The 27,330-nt window shown below is 34.9% G+C and overlaps 1 protein-coding gene across 11 annotated transcripts in view; it reads left to right on the top strand.

The window, feature by feature from the left end:
• Positions 1 to 27,330, top strand: part of ATP2C1 (ATPase secretory pathway Ca2+ transporting 1) — a 165,313-nt gene that overhangs the window by 72,588 nt on the left and 65,395 nt on the right. For all 11 annotated transcript variants that reach the window (XM_032266721.1, XM_032266728.1, XM_032266743.1 and 8 more), the window contains 7 exons: positions 1,097 to 1,213; positions 3,948 to 4,037; positions 6,458 to 6,493; positions 9,491 to 9,552; positions 10,057 to 10,165; positions 25,650 to 25,805; positions 26,860 to 26,928. In XM_032266721.1, coding sequence (XP_032122612.1) covers positions 1,097 to 1,213; positions 3,948 to 4,037; positions 6,458 to 6,493; positions 9,491 to 9,552; positions 10,057 to 10,165; positions 25,650 to 25,805; positions 26,860 to 26,928 — 639 coding nt within the window. The remainder of the gene's footprint in view (positions 1 to 1,096; positions 1,214 to 3,947; positions 4,038 to 6,457; positions 6,494 to 9,490; positions 9,553 to 10,056; positions 10,166 to 25,649; positions 25,806 to 26,859; positions 26,929 to 27,330) is intronic.

Raw genomic sequence — 27,330 nt, 5'->3', positions numbered from 1 at the left:
GTAAAAAAATAAGTACAAGTTGAGAATTGCAGATAATCTGTAATTGTGTACGTAGGCTCTTCCTGGTTTTCAAAAGTGGATGTATCTATTGAAACATGAAAATGATAATGTTTTTTGTTTTTCCTTCTACAGTCACATATTTTAGTGATAGCATTAGAAACATGGGTATCCTTATTTATTTATTTTTTGTTATTGTATTTATACTCTGTTTTAAAACCACTTATTTGTAATATGTTTGTTTTGAAAGGCTCCATTATTGGACTCTATTATAATAAGCTTTTGGTTAGGGCAACTATTTTAGGGGTACAGATAATTTTATTCTTTAATAGAATAAGGAGGGAGAGTAACTGAAGGATATAGGTAGTGTTCATAGAACATAAACTGTCCCAAGAACGAGTTCATCTTAACTTTATTACTTTTTAGTAATTTAGGAAGCACAGATTTTCAGCATGAAACAGTTACAGAATCCAAGAGTAAAAATTAATACCAATCTCTCAGGGTTTTGATAGGCCCAGAGAACAAGGAAGGCATTTATGACCCATTGGATGTTCTTTTGGAGAAACTAATTCTAGAAAACAGCTAAACAACAATGAAAAGGAAAAAGCCAATTAAAATGTACAATTTTGTTTTCTGTAAGTCTTGTAGCTGGTTGTAGTTTTTATTTTTCTCCCTATCGCTTCTTGGCCTTTTGGCTAAGATCATGTGTATTTTTCTCCCTAAATTTTATTTGTTTGGTAAACTCTGCCTTTTTGTTTACATTTAAAAAAAAAATAATTTTGTTGAGATATAATTTACATAAAATACAATGCACTTTTTAAAAGTGTACAATTTGCATTTTGACAAATGTAACCACCTCCACCATTAAGATACAGAACATTTTTATCATCCAGAAAGCTCCCCCATGTCCCTTTGTAATTAATCCCTCCCTCTCTGTGTGTCACCCCTGGCCCCAGGCAACCACTGATAGGCTTCTCTCATAATAGACTAGCTTTGACTGTTGTATTTTCTATAAATGTGAGTATATATCGTATTATATACTTTCTTGTGTTTTTCTGTGCTAACATTTTCAATAACTTTTATGTGTAAAATCTAACAGGCTGATCTTCAGAATGGTCTAAACAAATGTGAAGTTAGCCATAGGCGAGCCTTTCATGGCTGGAATGAGTTTGATATTAGTGAAGATGAGCCACTGTGGAAGAAATATATTTCTCAGGTGAGTTACTTTTACTTCCTCTTCTACTGTGTAATTTATTAATACATTAACTTCTGTTATTTAGTTGCTTACATTGTTTATGGAGAAAGGAAATAATTTTTAGATGTTTTTTACCTAAAAATTTTCATTTGTTAGGGTTTACTGTTAGGTTGGAATTCCTATATTTTTAGTATGTAAATCATAAAGACAACATTTCCCATTGGATGTATTATGCAAAGATAATGCTGTTGACAGTAGTGTCTTTTGCTGATATCAAACCTACACTTTTTAAATGATAGGAATGCCAGTATTTTTTAAGGTAATTATGGCCTGTTCAGAAAACCAGTAAAAGTAAGTTAGGTAATTTAAACTCAGACTGCCTGGGTACAAATTACACCTTCATTTCTTATCAGTTGTATGGTCTTTATAATCCTCTGAGCCTTATCTATAAAATGGTGATGATAATCCTAGGGGAGATAGTTAGCTCTCAGTAGATGGTAGTTATTTATTTTTCTTGCTAATCTTTTAGGAAAGACTTATTCTAGGTTGTTTTTTTTTTTTATCTTTTTAATAATTATGTTAATGTAGAAAGTTACAGGTTACTGTGATTAGTTGTGAAGAAGTTGGGTTGGTTTGCTAAATAAATATTTTTTGCTAAAAATTTCTTTATCATAAATGTCTGTGCCTTTTAACCTGCAGTCTTTCTGGAAAGATCTATGTTTAACTTTTCTACAGGGCCTTTTCTGCTAATAAGCTTAAATTTGCCAGGCTTAATTTTACAAATGAGTTTGTCTAAAGTAGCAACATTGGAATTTTAAAGGTTAGATGAGGCCAGGCACAGTGGCTCATTCCTGTAATCCCAGCACTTTGAGAGGTCGAGGCAGGTGGATCACAAGGACAAGAGTTCAAGACAAGCCTGGCCAATACGGTGAAACCCTGTCTCTACTAAAAACTACAGCTGGACATGGTGGCAGGCGCCTGTAGTCCCAACTACTTGGGAGGCTGAGGCAGGAAAATTGCCTGCACCCAGAAGGTGGAGGTTGCAGTGAGTGGAGATTGCTCCGTTGCACTCCAGCCTGGGCGACAGAGAAGACTTCATCTCAGGAAAAAAAAAATATATCTGTCTTATTTTTATGGAATATTATTTATATGTGTCTTTGTATTTCACAATTAACACATTCCTGCATTACCAAAGACTTCAGAAAGTATTGACATAGTTAACTCTGGATTTATAAATTGTAATGATTTGACTTATCCTAAGCAGTATGATTTAATGTTTTACTTTTTTGATCCTGTTATCAAAGCTAGAGCACCTGTCCCTTGGGATTCCTGTAAGAATTAAACAGTGCCTGTAATGTAGTTAAGCACAACCAAACAAATAACAGTAAATAGTAATCGTTAATCATAAAGCACTGGGTGATTCTTTACTCCTGTGCAGCCTGCCATCTGTCAAGTGGTGTGCTTAGTACTGTGGCACAGCTTTTTTGGGGGAAAATGAAAAAGACCATGGGTCATGATGTTAATAGCTAACATTTTTAAGAATATTTTTTGGTTTACATGGTGGTTTAATGTACATTCTTAGTTAATCCTCATATCAGTTCTTTGGTATAAGGTTCTGTTTTACCAGATGAAGAATCTGGAGCTTAAAAAGATTAAGGTGACACACAGGTGGCAGCAGCTGGATTCAAACTGTGGTACTGAGTCAGTAAGTTTAGTGGTTGGTGCCCTGAACCATATTGCAGTTGTAGTTTTATTTTGTTAGGGCAGTTGAATGATTTTTAAAAAATCATTCTTAGAATCACTTGGGGAGTGCTTAAAAAATGCTAAAGGCTGAGCCTTATGCCTGAAGATTTTGTTTTAATTAGTTTGGTGTGAATCTGGGCATTGGTATTGTTAAAAGTTTCTTATAGGATTCTGATGTGAAGTGGAATTAGGACTTCTAGGAAATGGAACCATAAAGGGGCTTTGGAAGTGGTGGCATGTAACCTCAGAGCTATGGTATCTAAGGGTTGCAGCTTTCTGGTGGGATAGATTCTTTGTAGCCTAGTTACTTTGCAACTTTGACAGTGATGTAGCACTTTAGCAGAGGAAGAGATTCTGACATCAAAGCTTCAGGGAATAGAATGTCCAACTGGAAGAATTTGGGGTTGACTCTGGTGTGAACATTTAAATGCTTTCAGATCAGGTCGATGCAATAGTCATGTTTCTTTAGATGCGATTTTCCCTGGTAGATAGAAACCAGGAAGGCTAGCCTTGAAGAAAATCTTCACTTTCTTCTGTGGAGAGGAGGGAATTTTTTTGTGTTATGTGAGTCAACCACAGAATTGTAATCTACACCGGTATACTTATTTGAGTAATGTTTGAATGTCATTGTTCTACTTAGTGTTTAACCTAAATCTTTAGCTTAAAAATCATCTTCTCCTGCTTTTCCTAGCCTTAGTAGAAATTCAGAACAGCTATGTTTATTAAATTAATATACCAAAAATTGCTGTATGCTATAAGGAATTGGTTAATTCTTAGTTTTAAGTATTGCTATTTAATTTTCTTTTGTTTTTCTGAAAAGGAACTGTTATGAAGCTTTTAAACATAGTTAAGTATAAACACTTTTTTTGGTAATCAAAGAGGTATGTAAAATAAACCGAGTATAGATTTTTGTAATTTTCCAGTCATACCCTCATGATTTTTTTTTTAAAGCCTTTGCTGAGAGAACTGTCACGTACAAAACTGTTGAATTGCTGTTTGTTTTTACTTACAGTTTAAAAATCCCCTTATTATGCTGCTTCTGGCTTCTGCAGTCATCAGTGTTTTAATGCATCAGTTTGATGATGCCGTCAGTATCACTGTGGTAAGAAAAAAATTACATATTTTTAATCTGTTGGGATTGGTTTTTACTTTGGAAAATAAATTGAGAAATATTCTCAGATGTTTTACAATATCCAAATTTTGCTTTTATTTTATTCTTTTTATTTTTGGAGACAGTTTCTTGCTCTGTTGCCCAGGCTAGAGTGCAGTGGTGCAGTCGTGACTCACTGCAGCCCCAGACCCCTGGGCTCAAGCTGTCTTCTGCCTCAGCCTCCTGAATAGTTGGGACTACAGGCGTATGCTAACACTCCCAGCAATTTAAACATTTTTTTGGTAAAGATAGGGTCTTGTTAACGTTGCCCAGGCTGGTCTCAAAGTCCTGGTCTCAAGTGAGCCTTTCACCTAGGCTTCCCCATAGTGTTGAAATTGCAGATGTGAGCCACTGCGCCTGGCCCAGATTCTGCTTTTATTATAGTTAGTGTAAATTTGAGTGATGTTCAAAAGTCTGTGATTAGCATACATGAAAATTCTTTATCAATCTGATAATTTTCACAGATACAAAATAATTTATAATGATTATCTGATTAAATTTTAAATTTCTTTTACTTTGCAGTTGAGAACATATTTTAACTATTTTGAGAATTAAAGTCCGACTTGTGAAATTAAAAATATTCCTTACAATGCATGTTGTATTTACTGTGTACATTTATTGTATATGATTTTATTCTTTCCAGCTAGGTTATTCTAGCTTTCATTGAACTGTTTTCTCATCTTTTTCCTTCTTGCTCCCTGTTACATTGTTGTATAAAAAATTTGTATCAAGTATAAGCACTTACTAAAGCAGGTATGTTATGCTTAAGAACACAGTAGATATTAATGTAGAGTTGCAGTTCTTGAACTGTTGTTTGCAGTCTCCCAGAAATCCCTGAGACCTGTTCAAGGGGTATGTGAGGTCACAACCATTTAAATAATACGAAAACATTATTTGTCTTTTAATTATAGACTTTTGCATTAATGGCACAAAAGCAATGGTGGGTGAAACTGTTAGAGCCTTAGCACAAATCAAAGTAATGGCATCAGACCTTATTAACAGTCATTGTTTTCTTCCATGTTTCTCTGAAGTCTGTTCTTTATAAAGCAGTAAAAATTAATTTTATTAAATCTGGACCCTTGAGTACATACCTTCATAATCATTTGTGTAATGAAATGGGAAGTATGCGTAAAACCCTTTTGTATATTGAAATATGATGGTTGTCTCAAGGAAGGGTGATTTTGTGTGGCAAACTGGCTTTGTACTTCAGAGACTGATTCATGGACAAACTATGGGTGTTAGGACTTGGGTAACCAGCAGATTCTTATTTTTTAAAGTGAGTTAAATGAGCTTATCAAACCAAGGAAAGGTAACTGGCAGAATTTGTTGCTCATGTTAAAATTCAGATTTTCAAGAAATAATTAGGGTTTTGGAAAATTTGTATGCACTCCTATGGGCTGGATGGCATCCCACTATTTAAGACTGTATTCCAATTAGATCAGAAGTGATTTCAACAAATGTGTCTTTAAAAAAATTGTTATGTAATGTGTGAACCTTGGGGAAGATTTGAATAACCAAGTGAACCAATTGTTACAAAATATGTTAACTTGGGGGAAGATTTGGGGAATCTTGGGGAAAAATTGAATAACCGTCATTTCCCAGAAGACCAATGCATGAAGTTACGAAATCTGAAATGGTAAAAGATCCATTCAGATGCAAGATAGGTCAATAGATTTTAATATAATAGATTATGAAAAGTTCATTTATACAGTTTGATATTCTACATTGCAGATTACCTTTAAGTAACCAGGACTTGTTGGGTTTTGGTGTAGTAGCCAGGAAGAATATCCACAATCATCTGAAAAGTCTGTTAAAGTACTCCTCCCTTAAAAAAATAAAAAATAAAAAATACTCTTCCCTTTTCTAACTTAACTGTGTGGGGCTGGATTTTCTTAATATGCTTTAGTTTGAACAATATGTTACAAGTCAGATATTAAAATATAAAAATGTAAAACTGCCATTTTTCTAACTTTTTTTGGGAAAATTTATTTTTTATGAAATTATTTGTATTGTAATGAGGTTTAAAGTTTTTAGATGAGTTAATAAGTAGAAATTAAAACTGACTAGTTGAAAAATTAATATGGTAAATATCAGCATATATAACTCACTTAACCAAAGGCTGACCCTCAGTTTGTGGGAGCATAAAAGGGCCCTGAGATCAAAAAGTTAGAGAAGCTGTCCTGGTAGTGGCAAGCCACTGTAAACTGTTAGTTTCCTCTCCCACAGGCCTTACAGTTGTGATTTCTTCTCCAGCCGATCTCAGTGTTTAAAATCTGTTACTCTGGGTCTGCAGATAGTTGGAAAAATAAAATAGAGTTAACGGTTACTTCTCAAGTTAATGTTTGATTTAAAAGCCTTTTTCTTTCATTTAGGCAATACTTATCGTTGTTACAGTTGCCTTTGTTCAGGTAAGTATTTTATTTTGCCAACATGAACATGGCATGTTAATTGCTTAAGAATCAGGTGGTTTATGGTAAAACCTACAGTTATTGGGGGGTTGTAATGCCCATTAGAACAACTTACTCTTTGTTTTTGAAATAATTTCAAATACAGACAACTCTCCAGGGAAGCTTATGGTGGGACTAAGGAACTGCTTTGATTTAGGTAGTGAGATGAAGAAAATCTAATTTTTTATTTGGTGATGTTAAGGATAACTGAAGCAGATGGAAACAAAAAGCATAGTAATAGAAATAAAATCCAGCAGTAAGCTTTTTTATTTTTTCAATTAAAAAATTGGACCAGAGTTTATAGTTGTGTAACACTGTTATGTTTTAATACCTATTAAAGCTAAGTCTAGGTGAAACAAAAAAGTACAGAATTAAAAGATCGATCTATGATGTACCATTTGAAGAAAATTCCAGATTTCTGTGATTGATTCCCTAGCAGAATTCTGTACTTGTTTGCTGAATTTATTTCCTAACCTTGTTTTATTTGAGTCTTTTTTTTTTTTTTTTTTTTTTTTTTTTTTTTTTTTTGAGGAATTAAAATGTTTCTACTCATTGTTGGCATGGCCTCCCATCCCCTCCCTTTAAAACAATTTCCCATTCCTCCACAGAAGGGGTATTGTGATCTGGATCAAAGTTGAAATAGTAAATAAGACATATGGAAGGTAGCCCCTTTTAAAAATTACTGTGAATAATATGGAGATCATGTCAAGATTTCTATGAATAAGTGTAATCTTAGTTTTACGTTTATTTAAATATCTGAAGCTTCTGTAGATTTTAAATCAGTGTTTCAGACTATCAGGTTTCATTTTTAGTGAAAACATAGTTAACAAGAATAGAATTATTCTAGTTTAGGGAAAAATGTAATACTGTTGTATAAGCCTGAAGTTCATGCTGTTTTGAATCTGAAGCCTATACTTTGAGTACGATGGTTATTCTTAAATCTACAATTTATTAACTGGGTATTTCTTGTCACTCTCCCAGCCTCTTAGGGTAATCTGTAACCTAGTTGTTATTAGTTCTGTGGTAACCCAGTGTTGAAAGCCAGTTGGAATCAGATTATTTGCAGCAGGTTCGTGAGCTCCATTAGTAGACTATCAGGGTTCCACTTCTGGACTTTCTTGCATCTTTAAGAATGTGTCAGATGTATGGAGTGCCTCACTTTAGAAAGATTCCTACAAGTAGTATCACTGTGTATGGAAGACTGTAGTAGCTTTTTCTCTTTGATCACTAGAAAGCCCCAACTTTCAAAAAACACCACAAAATTGTAATTTTAACATATGTCAATATGAATTTTACATATGATAGTGTTGTTATACACTGTAAATGATGTGGCTAAGACTGACTACTAAATATCTTTATGATAGGTACATTTGATGGAAATCTCGCAAAAGGATGAAAACTTTATAAAAAGCCTAGTTTCAGATTGCTAGGTCTGATTCTTACACAGATGTGACCCATCACCAAATATGCCTGTGAAACCAACCAAATAGTCTATAAACAAGTAAAAGTTCTCTCCAAAAAGATCCTATTTAATGTCAGTTGAACTTACAATACTTTATCCAAAAGCTATTTATTAAAAATGTATAAAAATTCTTTATGCTTTATCATCATATGATATTTGTGCTATATTACCTGTGTCTTAAGAATGCTTTTTATATTCCTTTCTATATTTATGTCCTGCCTTTTTCCCGTGTGTCTTTGTAATCCCCATTCCCCAAACCACTGTACTTCTTCCTAGCCATAAAAATAGCTAATTGTTTTATATAGTCATAATGATGTCACCTTACAATAAATTTGAAAAATAACTTTTAGGCATTTATTAGGTTTTAGATGGTGTGTTTAATGATCATTTTGATATAGAGGTATCTTTATAGTTGTAGGGAGTAGAGGCTAAGAAACTAGAAGAGATAGGTAAAGATTGGGCAGCATCTATGTCATTTGTTACTGGGATCTAGGATTTCTGAGTATTTTCTAGCATATTACTAGAAAATCTTAGAATCAGAATTTTTGGGTAAACTTTCAAATTCCTTAATATCCTTGGTGTGTTTGGGGTGTCGTCTTACGATTTTTACATTTGTAGTTTTTCCTTATATTTGTCCCTCTAAGATTAAGTAGAGACTGATTGTGTTCTAAGTTATTCTTATATACTCTTGTGTTTTCTGTTTGAAGTTTGTGATGGATATGACATCTTGACTGGTACTAGCACTGCAGTCATTTCAAAACACTCCCAACCTTTCTACCTCCACTTTTTGCCTTTCCCTCTTTTGACCTTAGATCAGAAGATTCTTTTACTTAGTGCAGACATGAGGCAAAAAATAGCAGTGATGTGTGATGCAAGACTGCTCATGGAAATGTGGACTAAGTAGTATTGTGAGTTGAAGGATGTTTCTGGCCCTTAGCTGTTGGTTATCTGGATGGAAGAAGGCTGGAACATTGTTAAAACTCCTGATAATTTTCCCTTTTGGATACACAGGTTGATGGGAAGTGTGTCTGTCAGTATAGAGCCAGCCATATCTTCAAACTTACTTTGTAAACCATTGCTATTAGCATGGGCTTAAATCCTTAAAGAATATGTTGTTTACAGTTAATTATCTTTGACTTCTGTGGTCATTAGACACTTAACATAAAATTATCTAAATTGTAAGGCTCAATGATCTTTTAATGACTCAAATTATGTACTTTTTGGACATACTAGTCAGTTTTCATTTTTATTCTAAATAACTTTGGGTTTGTACATTGAATATTAAAATGTAAAATTGGGAATATTTAATTATCAAAATTGATCACTACAATTTAACATTTTTAAATAAGGGACAAGCTTTTCTGGGTAAGATTATAAGCACAAGTAAAGGAAAAGATAAGAATTGGGGGAAATTTTAAAATAATGGTTGAGATTAATTAAGTCTAAATCAAATATATTCATAGGAACAATATTTTACTTTTTTTTTGTTTGAATAGGAATATCGTTCAGAAAAATCTCTTGAAGAATTGAGTAAACTTGTACCACCAGAATGCCATTGGTATGATTCTTTTTTTTTGGTATGGATTTCTATCCCTTTAAAAATGGAAGTTGAATATGGCTAGTACCGTATATATTGTTGTCCCCATTTTGAACATAAGGAAGACACTATTAATCTGACGTGAAAAGTCCCTGGTCTCATTAATGTAGCAGAATTGTGCTATTGAAAACTTTAAAGTCCAAGATTCTTGAGACATGGATTTATTTAACAGATTTTGTATGTGTGTGTGCGAATATGTGCTAAGCACTGTTCTGGGTATAGTGATTTATAATCAGACTTAGATGATTCAGAAGATTGCTTCAATTTGCACATTTTACATTTGAACAAATAATCAGTTTCTCCAGTGATTTTCTGTCATCTCAATATCTTAATTGTCTAGAAACAATCTTTTTCTTGGTTCTTAAATTTCCTTTTTCTCAGATAAGCCCACTGGAAATAATTTGTTAAGATAAGTTGCATGAATTTCTTTTTTTAACCTTAGTTGTTTCTATTTCATGTTAACAGTGTGCGTGAAGGAAAATTGGAGCATACACTTGCTCGAGACTTGGTTCCAGGTGATACAGTTTGCCTTTCTGTTGGGGACAGAGTTCCTGCTGACTTACGCTTGTTTGAGGTAAGTTTGGGGATCTGATTGTAATAAGTGAAAATACTTGGATATAGATTAAAGGATAAATATGACCAGTTTTAAGGAATTAGCACATAGTTGATTTGAAACATTTGGTATTCTACTTTAAAATGTGACATATATAAACATGTTTTTTTCTTAAAACCTAGCTGTATCTACTGTACCATCTTTTGAAGTGTCTGTTTAGTGACCTGCAGATCTTTATGGAAACCTGCATGTTAGGGACTGTGGGAGATACAAAGATGATATGACAGAATTCTTGTGACTAGGGAACATATTATGTGTATACAAATCACTCAGCATAAAATAGAACTTGGTAATTGAGTAAGGGAAGTTCAAAGCATAGGGTGTAGACATGTAAAGAAGGAAGAAGTTCTACCTGATTTGAATGAGATCAGAATATGTCTCAGACAACATGGCTTTGGCAGTGATAATTGAAGAGTAGTACTGGACAAAGATGGGGAAGACATTGAAGCAATACTATTCAGATCACTATGAACATTCCAGTGTGTGATAATCTGCTGGGATTTGTTAAGGATAGAAAATGTGTGATGGAATCAGATTTTTTTATTAGGAATTACCTTGAGACTTCTATGCAGTTGGCAAATGTTACCCTTAATTTGGCTGCAGTATATAGAATAGATTGAAGAACTGGAAGATGGAGATAGGCATCTAGTTTAACAGGCTTTCATAATCCATTAATATGCAGGTCTTATCCAGTATTGGAATTAAGCTGTTTGTTAACACCTACAGAACAGTCAGTCTTGAAATGCTATGGGTGTTCTTGTCAAGGCTGTGGAAGGCCTGAAGAACCTTTTAGACTAGAATAAGAACAAACTTGGCTTAATCTTTAAGTAGAGGGCTTTTTTCAAATACTTAAAGTTTGTCTTTAGAAAGCTAATGCTTTAATTGGGTGAATAGGAATAATTGATAATATTGCAAGTGTTAGTAACTTTATAATTTTTTTCTCTTATTTGCAGGTCTTTTTAATGTTAATTCTTTCCTGCTCTTCAGTTCCTAATATTTTGTTGATGACATACCTTGAATTATTCTTCCTCAGAGATTAAGTAGTCTTGTCATTTGGCATAAATTATCTTCCCCTTCCCCCAAAAAACCCTAATTTAAATTCATGGAGTTCATGCCATTCTTTATTCTGGGGTACTTCTCTTCCAGTTGAGAAGCAGTCCTTCTCATTGGGATAATTAGAAGATGGTGTTTCCCATTTGCATGGTTTGAGAAGTATAATGATAGAAAGAAACCTCAAAACACCATTAGAATTTGGTAAACTGTTTTAGGGTTTTCATTTAAATAAGGGTTAATTGACTTGACAGTTAATTATTTCAAAGTTCACATGTAAACAGGAAAAAAAACCTGTCAGTATGGATTGGTATGTATTTTATCTACTCAGCGAATATATATTGAAGACATTGAATGTTTTGTTTTATTTTTATTTTTATTTTTATTTGTTTTTGAGATAGAATCTCGCTCTGTTGCCCAGGCTCAAGTGCAGTGGTACAGTCTTGGCTCACTGCAAACTCTGTCTCCTGGGTTCAAGCAATACTCCTGCCTCAGCCTCCGAAGTAGCTGGGATTACAGATGTCCGCCACCATGCCCAGCTAATTTTTTGGTGTTTTTAGTAGAGATAGGGTTTTGCCATGCTGGCCAGGCTAGTCTTGAACTCTTGACCTCAGGTAATCCACCTGCCTTGGCCTTCCAAAGTGCTGGGATTGCAGGCATGAGCCACTGTGCCCGGCTGACATTGTGAATTTAGTAAGAATTATAAGGATATGTCTTGTGGAGTAATTTCTTAGTTATTACTGTTTTCCCCCTACTTGTTAACTTTGCAAACATTTCATCAGCACGTTTTATTCTGCAGTACTGTAGTCAGGTTGATTTTTGTTCTAGTTAATCCACTTTTACATATACAGTTGAACATTTTTTATTCTCTCTCTCTACCTTGATTTAGTCCTATTTGTTTTACCTACTACCTGGTACCCCAAACAGACTTTTGCAACTACTTTGACTGCATATTGAAATAACTTTCCTTAAAGAGTTGGGAGTCTTTTATCCTGCATCTAAATTTAAATGTACTGACTTAAGGAATAAGCTGATGAAGTCAGTTTCTCTTCTGGACACGGAAGCTGTTAGTTTTTGGAATTAGATTGGCTTATTGGAGTTTTGTTTGCTCAGTTTGGCTATGGTGATCTTTGGATAATTTGTAAGGCTAGCTGGTCATTTGATACTACTGTATGAAAGAAACTCTCATTAGAGTTTAAAGGGACCAGAAAACTTAGTCATCTTTAGGATATTACTAATTTCCTCCAAAGCACATAGATTTTACTTTAGAGAAAGCAGGTCTGTGAACTTGTGCTATGTAGTTAGTTTTCTTACAGACTAGGCCTAAGGCCAAGGTTGCTACTTTAGTGTCATCATTTTGCAACCCTGATTCCTGTTAAAAATTTTACTGGTTTCAGATTTTGACTATAAACTTGCCTGGGCCCTCAGCAACTTCTTATTAGCACATTCAGTGACCTGACTGCTGTACAACTTTTATCTGGTATGATATCTTCATAGGTTGTGTCTTAGCTTGGTCTCCTTTAACAAAATACCATGCCATTTATTTTTCCACAGTTATGGAGGCTGGAAGTTCAAGGTCAAGGTCTGGCAGGATTTGGGTTCTGGTGAGGACTCTTGCTAGCTTGAGTGGCTATCTTCTTGCAGTGTCTTCACGTGGCAGAGACAGCAATTTCTCTTTCTTCCTCTTATTACAGCCACTAATGGCATCGTAAGGACTAGCCTCATGACCTCATCTGAACCTAATTACCTCCCAGGGCTCCATCTCCAAATACTATTACATTGACTGTAGAGCTTCAGCATATGACTTTTGGGGATACATAGTTAAGACTGTGATAGGCTGAGACTGCCATTTTGTTTATACTTTTTAAAGACTGGTATTGATAACTTAAGGAATTGTGTAGTTTTTCCCTTGCCTGTGTCAGGTTTTCAGAAGCCAGTAGTTGAGCCAAGATAGTTTTCCCTTGGTATCCACTGGGGATTGGTCCTAGTACCCACAGATACCAAAATCCAAAGACACTTAAGTCCCTTATATACAATTGAGTAGTATTTGTATATAACCTCTGCACATTTTTATGTATAGTTTAAATCATCTTAGATTACTTATAACCCCTGATAAAATGTAAATGCTATTTCAACAGTTGTTATACTGTATTTTTAAAAATTTGTATTTTTTTTACTGTTGTATTTTTAAAATTTTACTTTCTTTGAATATTTTCTGCCTGTGATTGATTGCATTCACTGCTACAGAGGGAGGACTGTATGTGTTGGTGGTAGTGGCCTTTCCAGCAGGAATCTGAGAGGCACTGATGGAGCTGGGACAGTAAAACGTAGAAGAGTTGAGATTTGTGCAAGTTCTTTGTCCCCCACCCCACCCCCCACCCACCCTGAGGGTTTTTATGTTAATTTTTAATGTATTTGAGAAGAGGCACCACTGGCCAGTTACTTGATAATAGCCAGTGGATTGGTCAGACAATGACTTGAGATGAAGTAATCTTATTGACTGTGTATGCCTACATATTGTACTTTTTGCCTTTGTGAAAACACAGCATATTTTCAGTATTGTTCCAGGTAAAGTCTATATCAATATTTGAACAAAGAATTCTTTGTAAGAAAAAACAGTGTGAGGGTCAGAGGAAAAAAGGTTGTGTTTTGTTTTGTTTTTGTCTTTTGAAAATATTTTACCTCTCTCTGCTATAAATTTCTAAGCCCAATAATATATCACTTGAAATGATAGCAAGATGTTCTTTCACTTGGAGTTCTGAATAAGTCTATTGACACTTTCCTCAGTCATTCATATGCTTACAGTTGGCCCACATCATTTTTTTGAAACATATTTTTGATCTGACGATTTTCTAAATGTATCAGACTTCTTTCAGAGAATTACCACTTGGGCTAGGAGCCACGATTAAGACATTTTAATGATACTAGATTGTCAGACCGTTTTAATCTGGGCAGAAAGGTTAGTTCTATTAGGAGTCAGGATCTACTAGGGCCAAGCTCAGGAATCCAAACTTAAGAACACACCAGTGGGCATTATATTGTGAGCCATTTTTTAATCTCATGAATCCTTGTTCTTTGTTACAGGATAGCAGTTTGGGTCAGTGAGTAGCTTTTGGTGTCTTCAGGGCTTGTTCCTTTCTGTTCCCTAGTTCTAAGGAGAAGTAAAAACCAAAGGTAATGGGCATGATTGAGCCAGCACACATGTACTTTGGCTCAATCATGAAGGGAGTCATAAATAATCTCTTTGCCTGGAACCCCACGTAGCCATTATGTCCCTGTTTGTGAGGCTCACATTTGTGCACAATCTTTTTGTTAAGACCCACTGATAAGCAGCTTCCTCCACATTGGGTAAATCCATTAGTGGAGCAATCTTTCTGTATCAAGCATTCTGATTTCCTGAGTTAACAAAATACATGTTCCATTTACTCAGTGGAAAAGTTAGTATTCTGGCAAAACACAGGTTGCAATTCTGATTTAGTTTGTTATGCTTTTTCAAAAAATAACCTTTTCAAATATTTGAAAGGCTCTTTACATTTTAGTAAGCAATATAGTGATATTTTAAATTTATTTATAAAGCTAATTTAGGCAAGTATAATCCCTTTCCTAGAAAATCAGTCTGTTATGAAACCATTTTTGCCATTTAGCCCATACTTAAATACCATGTACGAATCATTGTACCAGGCTACAGGGCTTAAAAGTGAAAAAGACAGTGTGCCCTCTCCATTGGCAGACACCAACTTGGAAACAACTGTGGTTCACAGAATGATATGTGTCTGCTCATGAAGTGAATTCAAAGAATGATCTATGTCTGCACATGAACCATGTGAGCTTAGGCAAGCTGCTTGATTTTTTCAGGCCTGTTTTATCACTGTGACATAGAGTTTCCCTAGAGCAATACCTCCCAACTTTTAATGTGCATAGGAATCATCTGGGCTCTGTTTTGATAGATAAAGGGTGGGGCCTGAGATTCTGCGTGCTTAAGCAGCTCTTAGACTATGCCGAAATCACTGGTCCATCCACCACATTAAAAAAAAATTTATTTAAAACAGATTTATTGCGATATAATATGCATATCTTACAGTTCACACTTTTAAAGTGTGTCATTCAGTGGTTTTCAGTGTATTCACAGTTGTACACCCATCACCACAATCTAATTATAGAACATTTTCATCACTCTCAAAAGAAAACCTGTACCTTTGAGCATTCTTTATTTTCCCTGCCTCTAGCAGCCACTAATCTGCTTGCCACTGAATTACATTTGCCTATTCTGGACATTTCATGTAAGTAGAATTATACAATATGTAGTCTTTTATGTCTGGCCTCTTTCATTTAACATAGTGTTTTTAGGTACTTCATGCAAGTATGTCATTGTTTTTTACTGCCAAGTATCCATTGTAAGGATTTATATCACATAGTTGGTGAATTTAATCCATTTACACTTTGATTACTGATAGGAAAGGACTTACATCACTTTGTTATGTTTTCTATTTTTGTTATCTTTTTATGTTCCTCGGTTTCTCCATTGGGCCCTTGTGTTTTTCCCATGCCCCTTCGATTAATTTTTTTAAGTACCATTTTTTATTTGCTCTAATTTATTTTCTCTGCATATTTTTATTTATTTTCTTTGCACATTTTAAAAAAAATTTTCTTAGTGATTACATGTGGATTACAACGAACATCCTAACCTTATAACAATCTAGTTTGAAGTGATGCCAACTTTGCTTCAATAGCATACAAAATTGTACAGCCCACACCTCCCTCACCTTTGTTATTGTTGCAAATGACATCTTCATATATTCTGTGCCCATTAACATAGATTTATAAGTGTTCTATGCATTTATAAGTTTTTAATTCTATAGAAAACACAAGTCACAAACTCAACATACAATAATACTGACTTTTATGTTTACCTACATTGTTAGCTTCATTGGAGTTCTTTATGTCTTCATATGACTGAGTTACTTTCTACTCTCTTTCGGCCTAATGGGCTGTGTTTTAGCATTTCTTATGAGTCAGTTCTTACTAGTGGTGAACTCTTTTAGCTTTCATTTATTTAGGAATTCAAAAATTTCTCCTTCATTTTTAAAAGATAATGTTGCCAAGTAGAAAATTATTGGTTGACAGTTTTTTTCTGAATACTATAAATGTCTGCTGCTTTTGGGCTCTGTGGTTTCTGATTAGGCATGGACCATTAATGAAAATTCCATTATGTGATAAGCTGTTTCTGTGGCTGTTTTCAAGATTCTGTCTTTATCTTTCAATGGTTTGGTTATAAAATGTCTCATTGTGGATGTCTTTGAGTTTATTCTATTTGGATTTCATTGAGCTGCTTGGTTGTATAGATTTATGTCTTTCATCAAGTTGAGGAAGTTTTTAGTTGTTATATCTTCAGCTATTTGTGTCACCTTCTCTTTTTTCCTTCTGAGACTTGTACTGGCATATCTCATTTTATCATGCTTCAAAGATAATTTTATTATTATTATTATTAATAATAGATTTGTGGTAACCCTGTGTCAGGCAAGACTGTTGGTGCCATTTTTTCAACAGCATGTGCTCACTTTGTGTCTCTGTGTCACATTTTGGAAATTCTCACAGTATTTCAGACTTTTTCAATATTATGTCTATTATGGTGATCTGTGATCAGTGTGATCTTTGCTGTTACTGTTATAATTGTTTTGGGGCACCATTAACTATGTCCATGTAAGACCATTAATGTAATAAATAAATGTTGTGTGTGTTCTGACTGCTGCACTGCCTGACTGTTCCTTTGTCTCTTTCCCTCTCCTTGGGCTTTTCTGTTCTCTGAGAAACAACAATATGGAAATTAATCCAATTAATAGCCGTACAGTGACCTCTTAAGTGTTCAAGTGAAAGGAAAAATCACGTCTTTCACTTTAAGTCAAAAGCCAGAAATAATTAAGCTTAGTGAGGAATGCCTTTCAAAAGGTGAGATTGGCCGAAAGCTAGGCCTCTTGCCCCAAACAATTAGCCAAGTTGTGAATGCAAAGAAAAAGTTCTTGAACAAAATTAAAAGTGCTATTCCAGTGAACACACAAATGATAAGAAGCAAAACAGCCTTAGTGAATATATGAAGAAAGTTTGAAAGGTTTAGATAAAACATAAAACTAGCCACAATATTCCCCTTAAACCAAACCTAATCCAGAGTAAGACCCTAACTCTCTTCAGTTCTGTGAAGGCTGAGAAAAGTGAGGAAGCTGCCGAAGAAAAGTTTGAAACTTGCAGGGGTTGGTTCATGAGGTTTAAGAAGTGAAGCCGTAGGCTGGGCGCGGTGGCTTACGCCTGTAATCCCAGCACTTTGGGAGGCCGAGGCAGGTGGATTACAAGGTCAAGAGATTGAGATCATCCTGGCCAACATGGTGAAACCCCGTCTCTACTAAAAATACAAAAAATTAGTCGGACGAGACGGCACATGCCTGTAATCCCAGCTACTTGGGAGGCTGAGACAGGAGAATTGCTTGAGGTTGTGTTGAGCCAAGAATGCGCCACTGCACTCCAGCCTGGGCAACAAGAGTAAAACTCCGTCTCATAAATAAATAAATAAGCCATTTCTATAACATAAAAGTGCAAGATGAGCCTGTGATCCCAGCACTTTGGGAGGCCAAGGCAGGTGGATCATGAGATCAGGAGTTCAAGACCAGCCTAACCAAAATGGTAAAACCCCATATCTACTAAAATATAGAAAAATTAACCAGGCACAGTGGCAGGTGTCTGTAATCCCAGCTACTTGGGAGGCTGAGGCAGGAGAATTGCTTGAACTTGGGCAGGCAGAGATTGCAGTGAGCCAAGATTGCACCACTGCACTCCAGCCTGGGTGACAAAGTGAGACTCAGTCTCAAAAAAAAAAAAAAAAAATGGTGCAAGATGAAACAGGAGATTTTGATGGAAAAGCGGCAGTAAGTTATTCAGAAGATGTAGCTAAGATCATTAAGCAAGGTGGTTATACTGAACATTTTCAATGTAGATGAAACAGCTTTCTGTTGAAAGAGGATGCCATCTAGGACTTTCATAGCTAGAGAGAAGTCATTGCCTGACATCAAATCTTCAAGGGTCAGGCTGACTCTTACTAGGGGCTAATGCAGCTGGTGACTTGAAGTTGAAGCCACTGCTCACTGATGTTTTGAAAACCTTAAGGCACTTAAAGCATTAATTGTGTGAAATGTACTCTGCTTGTGCTCTACAAATGAAACAACAAAACCTGTATAACAGGAGATCTGTTTATAGCATGGTTTACTGAATATTTTAAGCCCGCTTGTATTAGTCCATTCTCACACTGTTACAAAGAACTGCCCAAGGCTGGGTAATAAAGAAAAGAGGTTTAATTGACTTACAGTTCTACATGGCTGGGGAGGCCTCAGGAAACTTACAATCATGGTGGAAGGCAAAGGAAGCAAACACCTTCTTCGCAAGGTAGAAGGAAAAACAAGAAGGAAGAAGAAACTTCCAAACACTTAAAAAACCATCAGATCTCCTGAGAACTCACTACCATGAGAACAGCAGGGGAGGAGACCACACCCATTATCCAGTGAACTCCCTCCCTTGACATGTGGGGATTACAATTCGAGATGAGATTTGGGTAGGGATGTAGAGCCAAACCATATTATCACTGTTGAGACCTACCGCTCAGAAAAAATGATTCCTTTTAAAATATTTCTACTTTACTGATAATGTACCTGGTTATCCAAGAGCTCTGATGGAGACATAGAAGGGATTCATATTTTCATGCCTTGTAACACAGCATCCATTCAGCAGCCCATATATCAAGGAATAATTTCAAATTTCAAGTCTTATTATTTAAGAAATAGGGTTTATAAGGCCAGAGATGGTGATTCCTCTGATGGATCTGGGCAAAGTAAATTGAAAACTTTCTGGAGAGGATTCACCATTCTAGGTGTCACTAAAAACATTTGTGATTTGTGGGAGGAGGTCAAAATGACAACATTAACAGGAGTTGAGAAGAAGTCCATTCCAACCCTCTTGCACCCAAGAGAGGTTCAAGACATCAGGCTTTAATGGAGGAAGTAAGGGCAGATGTGGTAGAAATGAGAAGAGAACTAGAATTAAAAGTAGATCCTGAAGACATTACTGAATTGCTGCAATCTCGTGATAAAACTTGAACAGATGAGGAGTTGCTTCTTATGGATTACTTCACAGAAAGTACTTTCTTATGGTAGAACCTACTTCTGGTGAAGGTGCCGTGAACATTGTTGAAACGATGACAGAGGATTTAGAGTATTTTATAAACTTAAATGATAAAGCAGTGGCAGGGTTTGAGAGGTTGACTCCAATTTTGAAAGTGGTTCTACTGTGCTACCAAACAGATCAGATGCTTCAGAGAAATCATTTGTGAAAGGAAGAGTCAGTTCATGAGATAAACCTCATTATTTTATTTTAGGAAATTGCTACAACTTCTGCAACTTTCAGCAACCACCACTCTGATCAGTCAACAGCCATTAACATCAAGGCAAGACCCCCTACCAGCCAAAATATTATGACTCACTGAAGGCTCAGGTGATTGTTAGCATTTTTTTTTTTTAGCAATAAGATACTTTAAAGTTAAGGTATATACATTTTTTTTTTAGGCATAATGCAATTGAACACTTAATAGACTACAGTGTAGTGTAAACATAACTTTTATGTGAACTGGGGAAACAAAACATTTGTGTGACTTTATTGTGATACTCATTTTATTGTGGTGGTCTGGAACCAAACCTGCAGTATTTATCTCTGAGGTATGCCTGTATGTTATGTTTGATACTATCCCACAGGTCCCTTAGGCTCTGTTCATTTTTTCTCTTCTTTCTGACCTTTAGACTGGTGAGTTTCAGTTATCTTGTCTTCAAGGTTGCTGATTGTTTTGTTCTGCCTGTTCAGATCTGCTGTTGAAACCCCTTGTGAACTTTTAATTTCAGTTATTGTATTTTTTGGCACCAGAATTTCTATTTGTTTTCTTTTTTTAAGTAATTTTTTCTCTGTAGATATTCTCTGTTCTTAAATTGCTTTCCTGACTGCCTTTAGTTCTTTGCCTCTTGTTTCCTTTGTTTCACTGAGCATACTTAATACAGTTTACCTAAAGTCTTATTCTAGTTAAGTCGAATGTCTAGGCTTCCTCAGGGATGGTTTATGTCAGTTTATTTTTTCTTGTGAATGAGCCTCACTTTCCTATCTTTGTGTATTCTGTTGAGAACTGGACATTTTGACTATTATAATGTTGTAACTGGACATAAGTTCTCCCTCTTCCCCAGAGTTTGTTGTTTTTGATTGTGAAGACTGAAGTGGTCCATTTGTTTAGTGTCTTTTTCAAATTGTCTTCCCAAAGACTGTATCCTTTGTCATGTGTGTCCCGATCTGAGCAGCCAGCCTTGACTGCCTAGAGCCAAAAAGAAAATATATACCATTCTCCTGCTGTCTGAGCTGGAGTACTTCAGTGCTAAGCCAGGCTGTATACTACTCTGCCATTTCCCTCATCTCCTGCTTGTGCTGAACCCACATAGCTGCCAGAGATGCAATCCTAGGGTCTTCCTAGGTTTTTTCTGAGAATGTGTCCAGTCCAAGGCATATTGTACTCCCTTTTCCCTGGTATTTGCACTGGCCCTTCTAAGTCCTAATTTCCCAAGAAACTCCCACTTCACCCTCTTGTCAGCCTTTCAGTATGTCTCCTGGTTGTCCTGTCCAGAGCCTTTTGGCTGCTAGTATGTCTTTAATATTTTCACAAATGTCCAGAAAGCCACTCTAGCTGGATGGGGTAGGAATGTGAAATAAAGGCCAGCCTTTGTACTGGTCTCTCAGGGAACTGCCAGACAGGTCAAAACATACAACTGGAGTATTTTAAGAAGATCTGTATTAGCCCCTTGGTACCAGTAAGCTTCAACGAGAGTTGCAGGCTGCTGTCTCTATTCTCACTGAATTTCTGTAAGAAAATATAGTGGCATTTTGTTTACCTGGGCAGGTAAATGCCACTATGTTTTCTTACAGAAATTCAGTTGCCTTTTTCTTCATTAAGCACTCTCCTGGTTGTTTTAAGTTTTTGATTCCAGAGTTGATTCTGTCAGTTTTTGCCAGCTTATGATTGTTTCAGCAAGGGATCAATTTTTCGAGTACCCTGCTCCACTATTTTGTTACATCACTCCCAAGTTACAAGTTTTTACTGCAATGTGATAGGTTTTTGGTAAGTAAATTTGATACATTCTCTTATTGTGATTTATCACTGAAACTTTGCTTTTAGAAGTTTCTGAATTTAACTTATATACAAAATGGTAACAAAAAGAGCAGTTTATTTTTCAAATATTGTAGGAAGTAGAAATTTTAAATTGTTGAAAGAAATTGAGTAGAATGTTGGAGAAGATATATAGTATATTTGTATAGTTTAGAAACATTCCTGTTCGCTAAAAATTGTTTGTCACACATGTTTGACCTTGGAAAGGATGTCTGTTTCTGTAATAGATATTATTATATGACTCGGAACCACTCTGGAGATACTTATAACACTGGGAAGGTGGTCTTTTAGGTCACCCTCCTAGTAAGAGTAAGTAATCAGCTTCGGCTACTTAATGTTTTGTTGTTGGCTTTTTATAGTTCAGTGGCTTAAAAACAATGTGAGCTGCGAAATACTATTCACGTTAAAAAGGCTAAAGAGAAACAACTTTTGTTTCTTACTAAGTCAGATTTACAAAGACATATCTTTGTAATACATAGCAGTGAGACTGAATTAGTGTAGTTTTGTTTTTTAAACATTTTTACTGCTTGATGGAAAGGACTGTAGCAAAAGTAGATCCCTTTTTGAAATTTGGTTTAATAGTCATAGTAAATTATCTTAGAACTCCTTGTTAACCAAATAGTGACCTTTAGATTATTGGCAGCTTGATCAAGTTCAATCTGTATACTCAAATCAGGAAGTTAGCAATTTATGCAAGCATTTAACATGGGATAAAATTAATTTCATGTATCGTTTTCAACAATACATAACACTTGGTTGACTTGGCTTTGAGTGTTAATAAGTTAGAGTACATGAAGATTTTAAATTACATTTTTCTTTATTTGTATAAACACTGAGGAATCTTATTTTTTGAGACCAGAAGTAAGAAATTTTATCATCATCAGGCAGCTACAGGTGAATATTTTGGAAGATTGTTTTCTGGGGACAGAAATCCATTTCTGATTTGCTTTTTAATGATTTGCTTTTAATTCTAGACTTGAGAGGTGATTGCCTTAGCAGTATACTGTATGTTATACTGTTCTTTAGCTTAAGAACTTATTTGTAGCTGTGATTTGTTTCATATCAAACTAAATTTTTAAAAGTACTTTCTGCCTTTCAGGAAACCTTTGTGACTGACATTTGCTTTCTTTCTCCCTAATGTTTTATGGGAATAATAATCTTGTGAATTTTTCCAATCATTTTTATTGTATAGATGTTAAATATTCAGATTGTGGATTATATATTCATCTTGATTCTTATTTATATTCTGATTTTTGAACTGCTTTATAGTTTATTCACACCTCCACCAGAGTGCTTAAAGAAGAATAAAAGTGAAAATCAGTTTTCTTGTTCATTAACAGGTCTTCTGAGGGTTTAATACTTAAACTTTTGGCTAGGTGGTGTGGGGCTGGCTGATTCTTTGATTTCACTTTATCCTACCTTTCTCTCATGAATGCAATGAATATTTACTGTAATATCTCTTCTCAGATGAATTAAATTGTGAGTTAATTAAATTGTAATAGGCTTGCCTAATTTACTAAATTCCACCTTTTCTTTCCCTCCACTCCCTCAAAACTACTTCCTGTGAAAACTCTTGCAATCACTATTAAGAAAAAATAACTTGTGACTTAGAAAATATTCTTATTCAACAGATAGTTGAAATCTTTGCAGATTGGGACATTGTAAGATTTAGACAAATTTGATCATTTATATATTCTGATAATTAAGAGTTTTAGTTATCAATTTATAATGGTATAAAAAAAATAAGAGTCCTGAGTCTCTTATTCTTCCATATCAGCTTGCCTATTACACCAGACAAGAACTCTCTTAAGTGGCTGTTGTGCTGTTGTTCTGAGGCTGAAACCAAAGAGCTAGGTCATTGACAGAGCCATGAAACCATACTTTTCCTCTCGTTGAAAACAACAGATTAAAAAAAAATTCCTTCTCCCCATATTAATCACTTTATGTTAGTATTTATCTATATTTAAGATTTACATTGAAAGCAAAAGTCTTCGCAGGGAAAACATGAGTTTTAGCTCGCTTAGGGAAGGAATTCTGTAAATTTCTACAAGTATTTATTTTTAAATATTAGTGGGTCTTTTTCTAATTAAGATCTTGGAAAATGTGCAACTCTGTTGTAACAGGCATTAAAGATGAGCTTCCTAAATAAAATGAACCTTATATAAGTTGTAATTCAGAAAACACATAATTTTTTACATTTCATTGCTTTATGTATTATACCTGTCTTTTTCTATAAGTGGTTACATAATTAGGGAGGAGAAATAATTTGCAGATTGATCCTCTGAATAATTAAGAGGAATCTGGAGCTAAAATCTTTCAACATTGGAATTTTATCTGCATAGCTTTCTACCTCTATAACATATTGGTGAGTTACTTAACCTTTCAGTGTCTGTAAAACAGGGATAATAATAGTAACTTGTTAGTAGGAGTTGTTAGTAGGATTAAATGTGATAATTTAGCATAGGTATGTAGCATAGTGCCTAGCAGACTGTAAGCAATGACATGTCAGCCAGTTTTTTGTATTGGCATTGTCTTTGAAGAAAGACCTATTTTAAGACTTTTTTCTGACCTTGCTAGTAAATGTGTTAGTATGAAAAGTTAAACAGTCCAAGGTTCACATGGAAAGAAAAGTAAAAAAAAAAAAAAAAAAAAAGTTTGTTTAAAAAAGAAAAATTTAATTACCTTTGAACATGGCAGTTGTGTTTTAAATCTTTAGTTGGGTCGAGGTAATGAACCTGAATTTATTAACCAGCTTGTGTTTACATACACAATTATGTTAAATGCAAAATTGTTTAAAGTCTAAAGGACTTATTGATCTGTGTTTTAAAGAATAATTTTTGTAAGCTTATTTTGATACTAAAATGTATTCCATTGTCATAGTATCTAAAGTTTTGGGAAATGCTAGCGCTATTGTGTCTCTCTGGATAGTTATATGATATTTATTTTCATGCTGAATATTTTCAAACTTAACAATCTAATGTAAACTCTTATTTTTGCAGTTACATGTTTGCCTAACACACAAACACACCAAGCATGTTTCTGCCCCCAAGGTCTTTGTACTATTTGTTCTCTTTACATGGAATCCTCTCACAGAGCGCTCAGGTCTATTTTCCAACTTTTGGGGGATGTTCTCTTCTATCTAAAATGTGACTCTATCTTTATTATGTTTGTTGTTTTCCCCCTACCTGGCATTATATTATATACTTGTGCTTGTTTAAAATCACTTTCTCATTAGAATTATATCCAGGGGTAGAAACTTTGTTTTGTTCACTGCTGATTCTCCTACTGTATGTGATAAAGCACAGGGCCTGGCACATTGTAAGCTTTAACAAATATTTAAGTGAATGTAAAAATGGTGTTGATCAAATTAAAACAGTTTTGTTGTGGAGAGGAAGATTCTGTTAACCAGTTTTTAATAATCATTTTACATGATGTTATTTGAGGTTTTTATGCTCAGAAATAAACCATTTGAAAAGATGTTAATTTGTAACTTTTCACCCCCTCCAAAAAAAAAAAACCAAAAAACAGAAAAAGATTTAAATTTAGAACACAGGAGTGACGACTTCAGAGTTGATCCCTGTTGCAGAGTTGGAAGATACTATGGTAGTTACGATCTGCATGAAAACATCTGTATACATTTTTGATTCTTGCAAATTGTAATTTGGAATAATCGTAGGGATGTATAGCAAGAATAATTTTATGAAAATTGATTCCAAAATAAATGATTTCTAAGTAACATTTTTACTCTTTATTCATGTATCACTTTCAGTTATCGTTGGTGGTTTTAATCTGGCAAGCCACATTTCCAGAACTTTAGAGACTTGACAAAATTAGGAAATAATATTTTGTTATGAAAAGTTGAGTTTTCTCTAGATGAAGATTGAGCCTTAGCTAGTGTCAGATTTTCCCTAGTTGTATTTTAAATTTTAGGCTAATCTAGTCTCATGGTGCAACATTCTACTTTGCATATCTTAGTTTTTGTTGACTTAATTGTATGATTTTACTGATTCTAGTCTTTTGTCTTAGAGTGATGGTTTTGATACAAGATGTGGCTAATCAATGGAAAAGGGATATTTGAGGAAGAAGTGATGATGAACTATGAACTCTAAAGATGTTAAATGTAGCACAAATTTGCATCTGGAATTCTTTCTGTTTCCTAAGGCTGTGGATCTTTCCATTGATGAGTCCAGCTTGACAGGTGAGACAACGCCTTGTTCTAAAGTGACAGCTCCTCAGCCAGCTGCAACTAATGGAGATCTTGCATCAAGAAGTAACATTGCCTTTATGGGAACACTGGTCAGATGTGGCAAAGCAAAGGTAATTTTTTCTCTATTTTGAAAAAAGCAGTTTATTTGTTTTAAACTATTTTCTTAATTATTTTTTGCTAATTTTATGTGGACTTTTTCAAATACCTGACAAAGAAAAGATAAAATTGAACTTAACCCATTACATCTATTTGTGAAACTGGGGAGAATTTGTGTCCCTGAAGTATAATATTTCCATAGTTCTGCCATTTACCAGATAATGGAGAGTCCTTAATACCTCTTTCTTTTTAAAGAAAGAAACAGTGGTTTCATGGATATGTTTATTACTAGTTAAATAAGTTTTTAATTTAGTTGATACGATACTGGCTGTAGTATTCTGACTATATATTGTTCACCTACTGATCGATTTCACATAGTTCATTTCCTGGATTCTGATACTCCACCAATGCAAAAGACAACATTTACTATCATATAAGGGGTAAAACAAAACTATATTAAATGTCTCTATTGAGGATAATACAGATTTGGATTTGAAAAATACTAATATAGGCAAAAAATAGGCCTCAGAATTGAGTCAGCAGTACTTTTTGTTTTGTTTTTCTGAGACAGAGTCTCGCTCTGTCTCTTGGCTGGTGTACAGTGGTGCAATCTCAGCTCACTACAGCCTCCACCTCCTGGGTTTAAGTGATTCTCCTGCCTCAGCCTCCCATGTAGCTGGAATTGTAGGCACATGCCACCATACCTGGCTAATTTTTTGTATTTTTGGTAGAGTTGGTGTTTCACCATGTTGGCCAAGCTGATCTTGAACCCCTGACCTCAAGTGATCCACCCGCCTTGGACTCCCAAAGTGCTGGGATTACAGGTGTGAGCCACTGCACCCAGCCAACAATATGTTTAATGTAATATTTGTTTCCAGGGTTTGCATCATAAGGGACAAATGCTAATTAATGATGGTAACATAAAAAGTAAATTTGCTAAGGAAATCTTGGGGGTGTGCGCGCGCGCACGCGTGTGTGTGTGTGTGTGTGTGCACGCGTGTGAGAGAGAGAGAGTTTTGGTTTACATTCCATCTGAATGTAAATGTATTTTCCTGTTTTTCCCCTTAGGGTGTTGTAATTGGAACAGGAGAAAATTCTGAATTTGGGGAGGTTTTTAAAATGATGCAAGCAGAAGAGGTGAGTATTTCATATGTTAATGATATATTTGTTCCAAATCTGAAATTCTTCATTGTAAGTAGAGGATAATACTGGATTATTTTATATACTGTTGAGAGCAATATTTTATTCAGAATGGAAATCATTTGTCTTTGTTTAGATATATAGTTGGAAAGGCTGTAATTGAAAAGGTCTAAATTGATGGTTTTAGTATTATAAAGGATTTTGACCTTTACTCATTTGTTTATAGTGGAAAAAGGCTTGTAGCCACTTATTTATAGATCTTACTGTTTTCAGAAATTAGTGTTATGGTAATTTTAAGGATTAGTAATTAGAATATGTCTTCTTTCAAAGTTTTTCGGCTTCACATAATTCCAGGTAGGTGTAGCAGGGTAAAGATTGCCAGTAAAATAACCTATAAGA

The sequence above is a fragment of the Sapajus apella genome, unplaced genomic scaffold (assembly GCF_009761245.1).
Source record: "Sapajus apella isolate SASKATOON/1434 unplaced genomic scaffold, GSC_monkey_1.0 scaffold4, whole genome shotgun sequence".
NCBI lineage: Eukaryota > Metazoa > Chordata > Mammalia > Primates > Cebidae > Sapajus > Sapajus apella.
The sequence above is the reverse complement of the archived record's forward strand: the minus strand, read 5'-3'. Positions and strand labels throughout refer to the sequence as shown.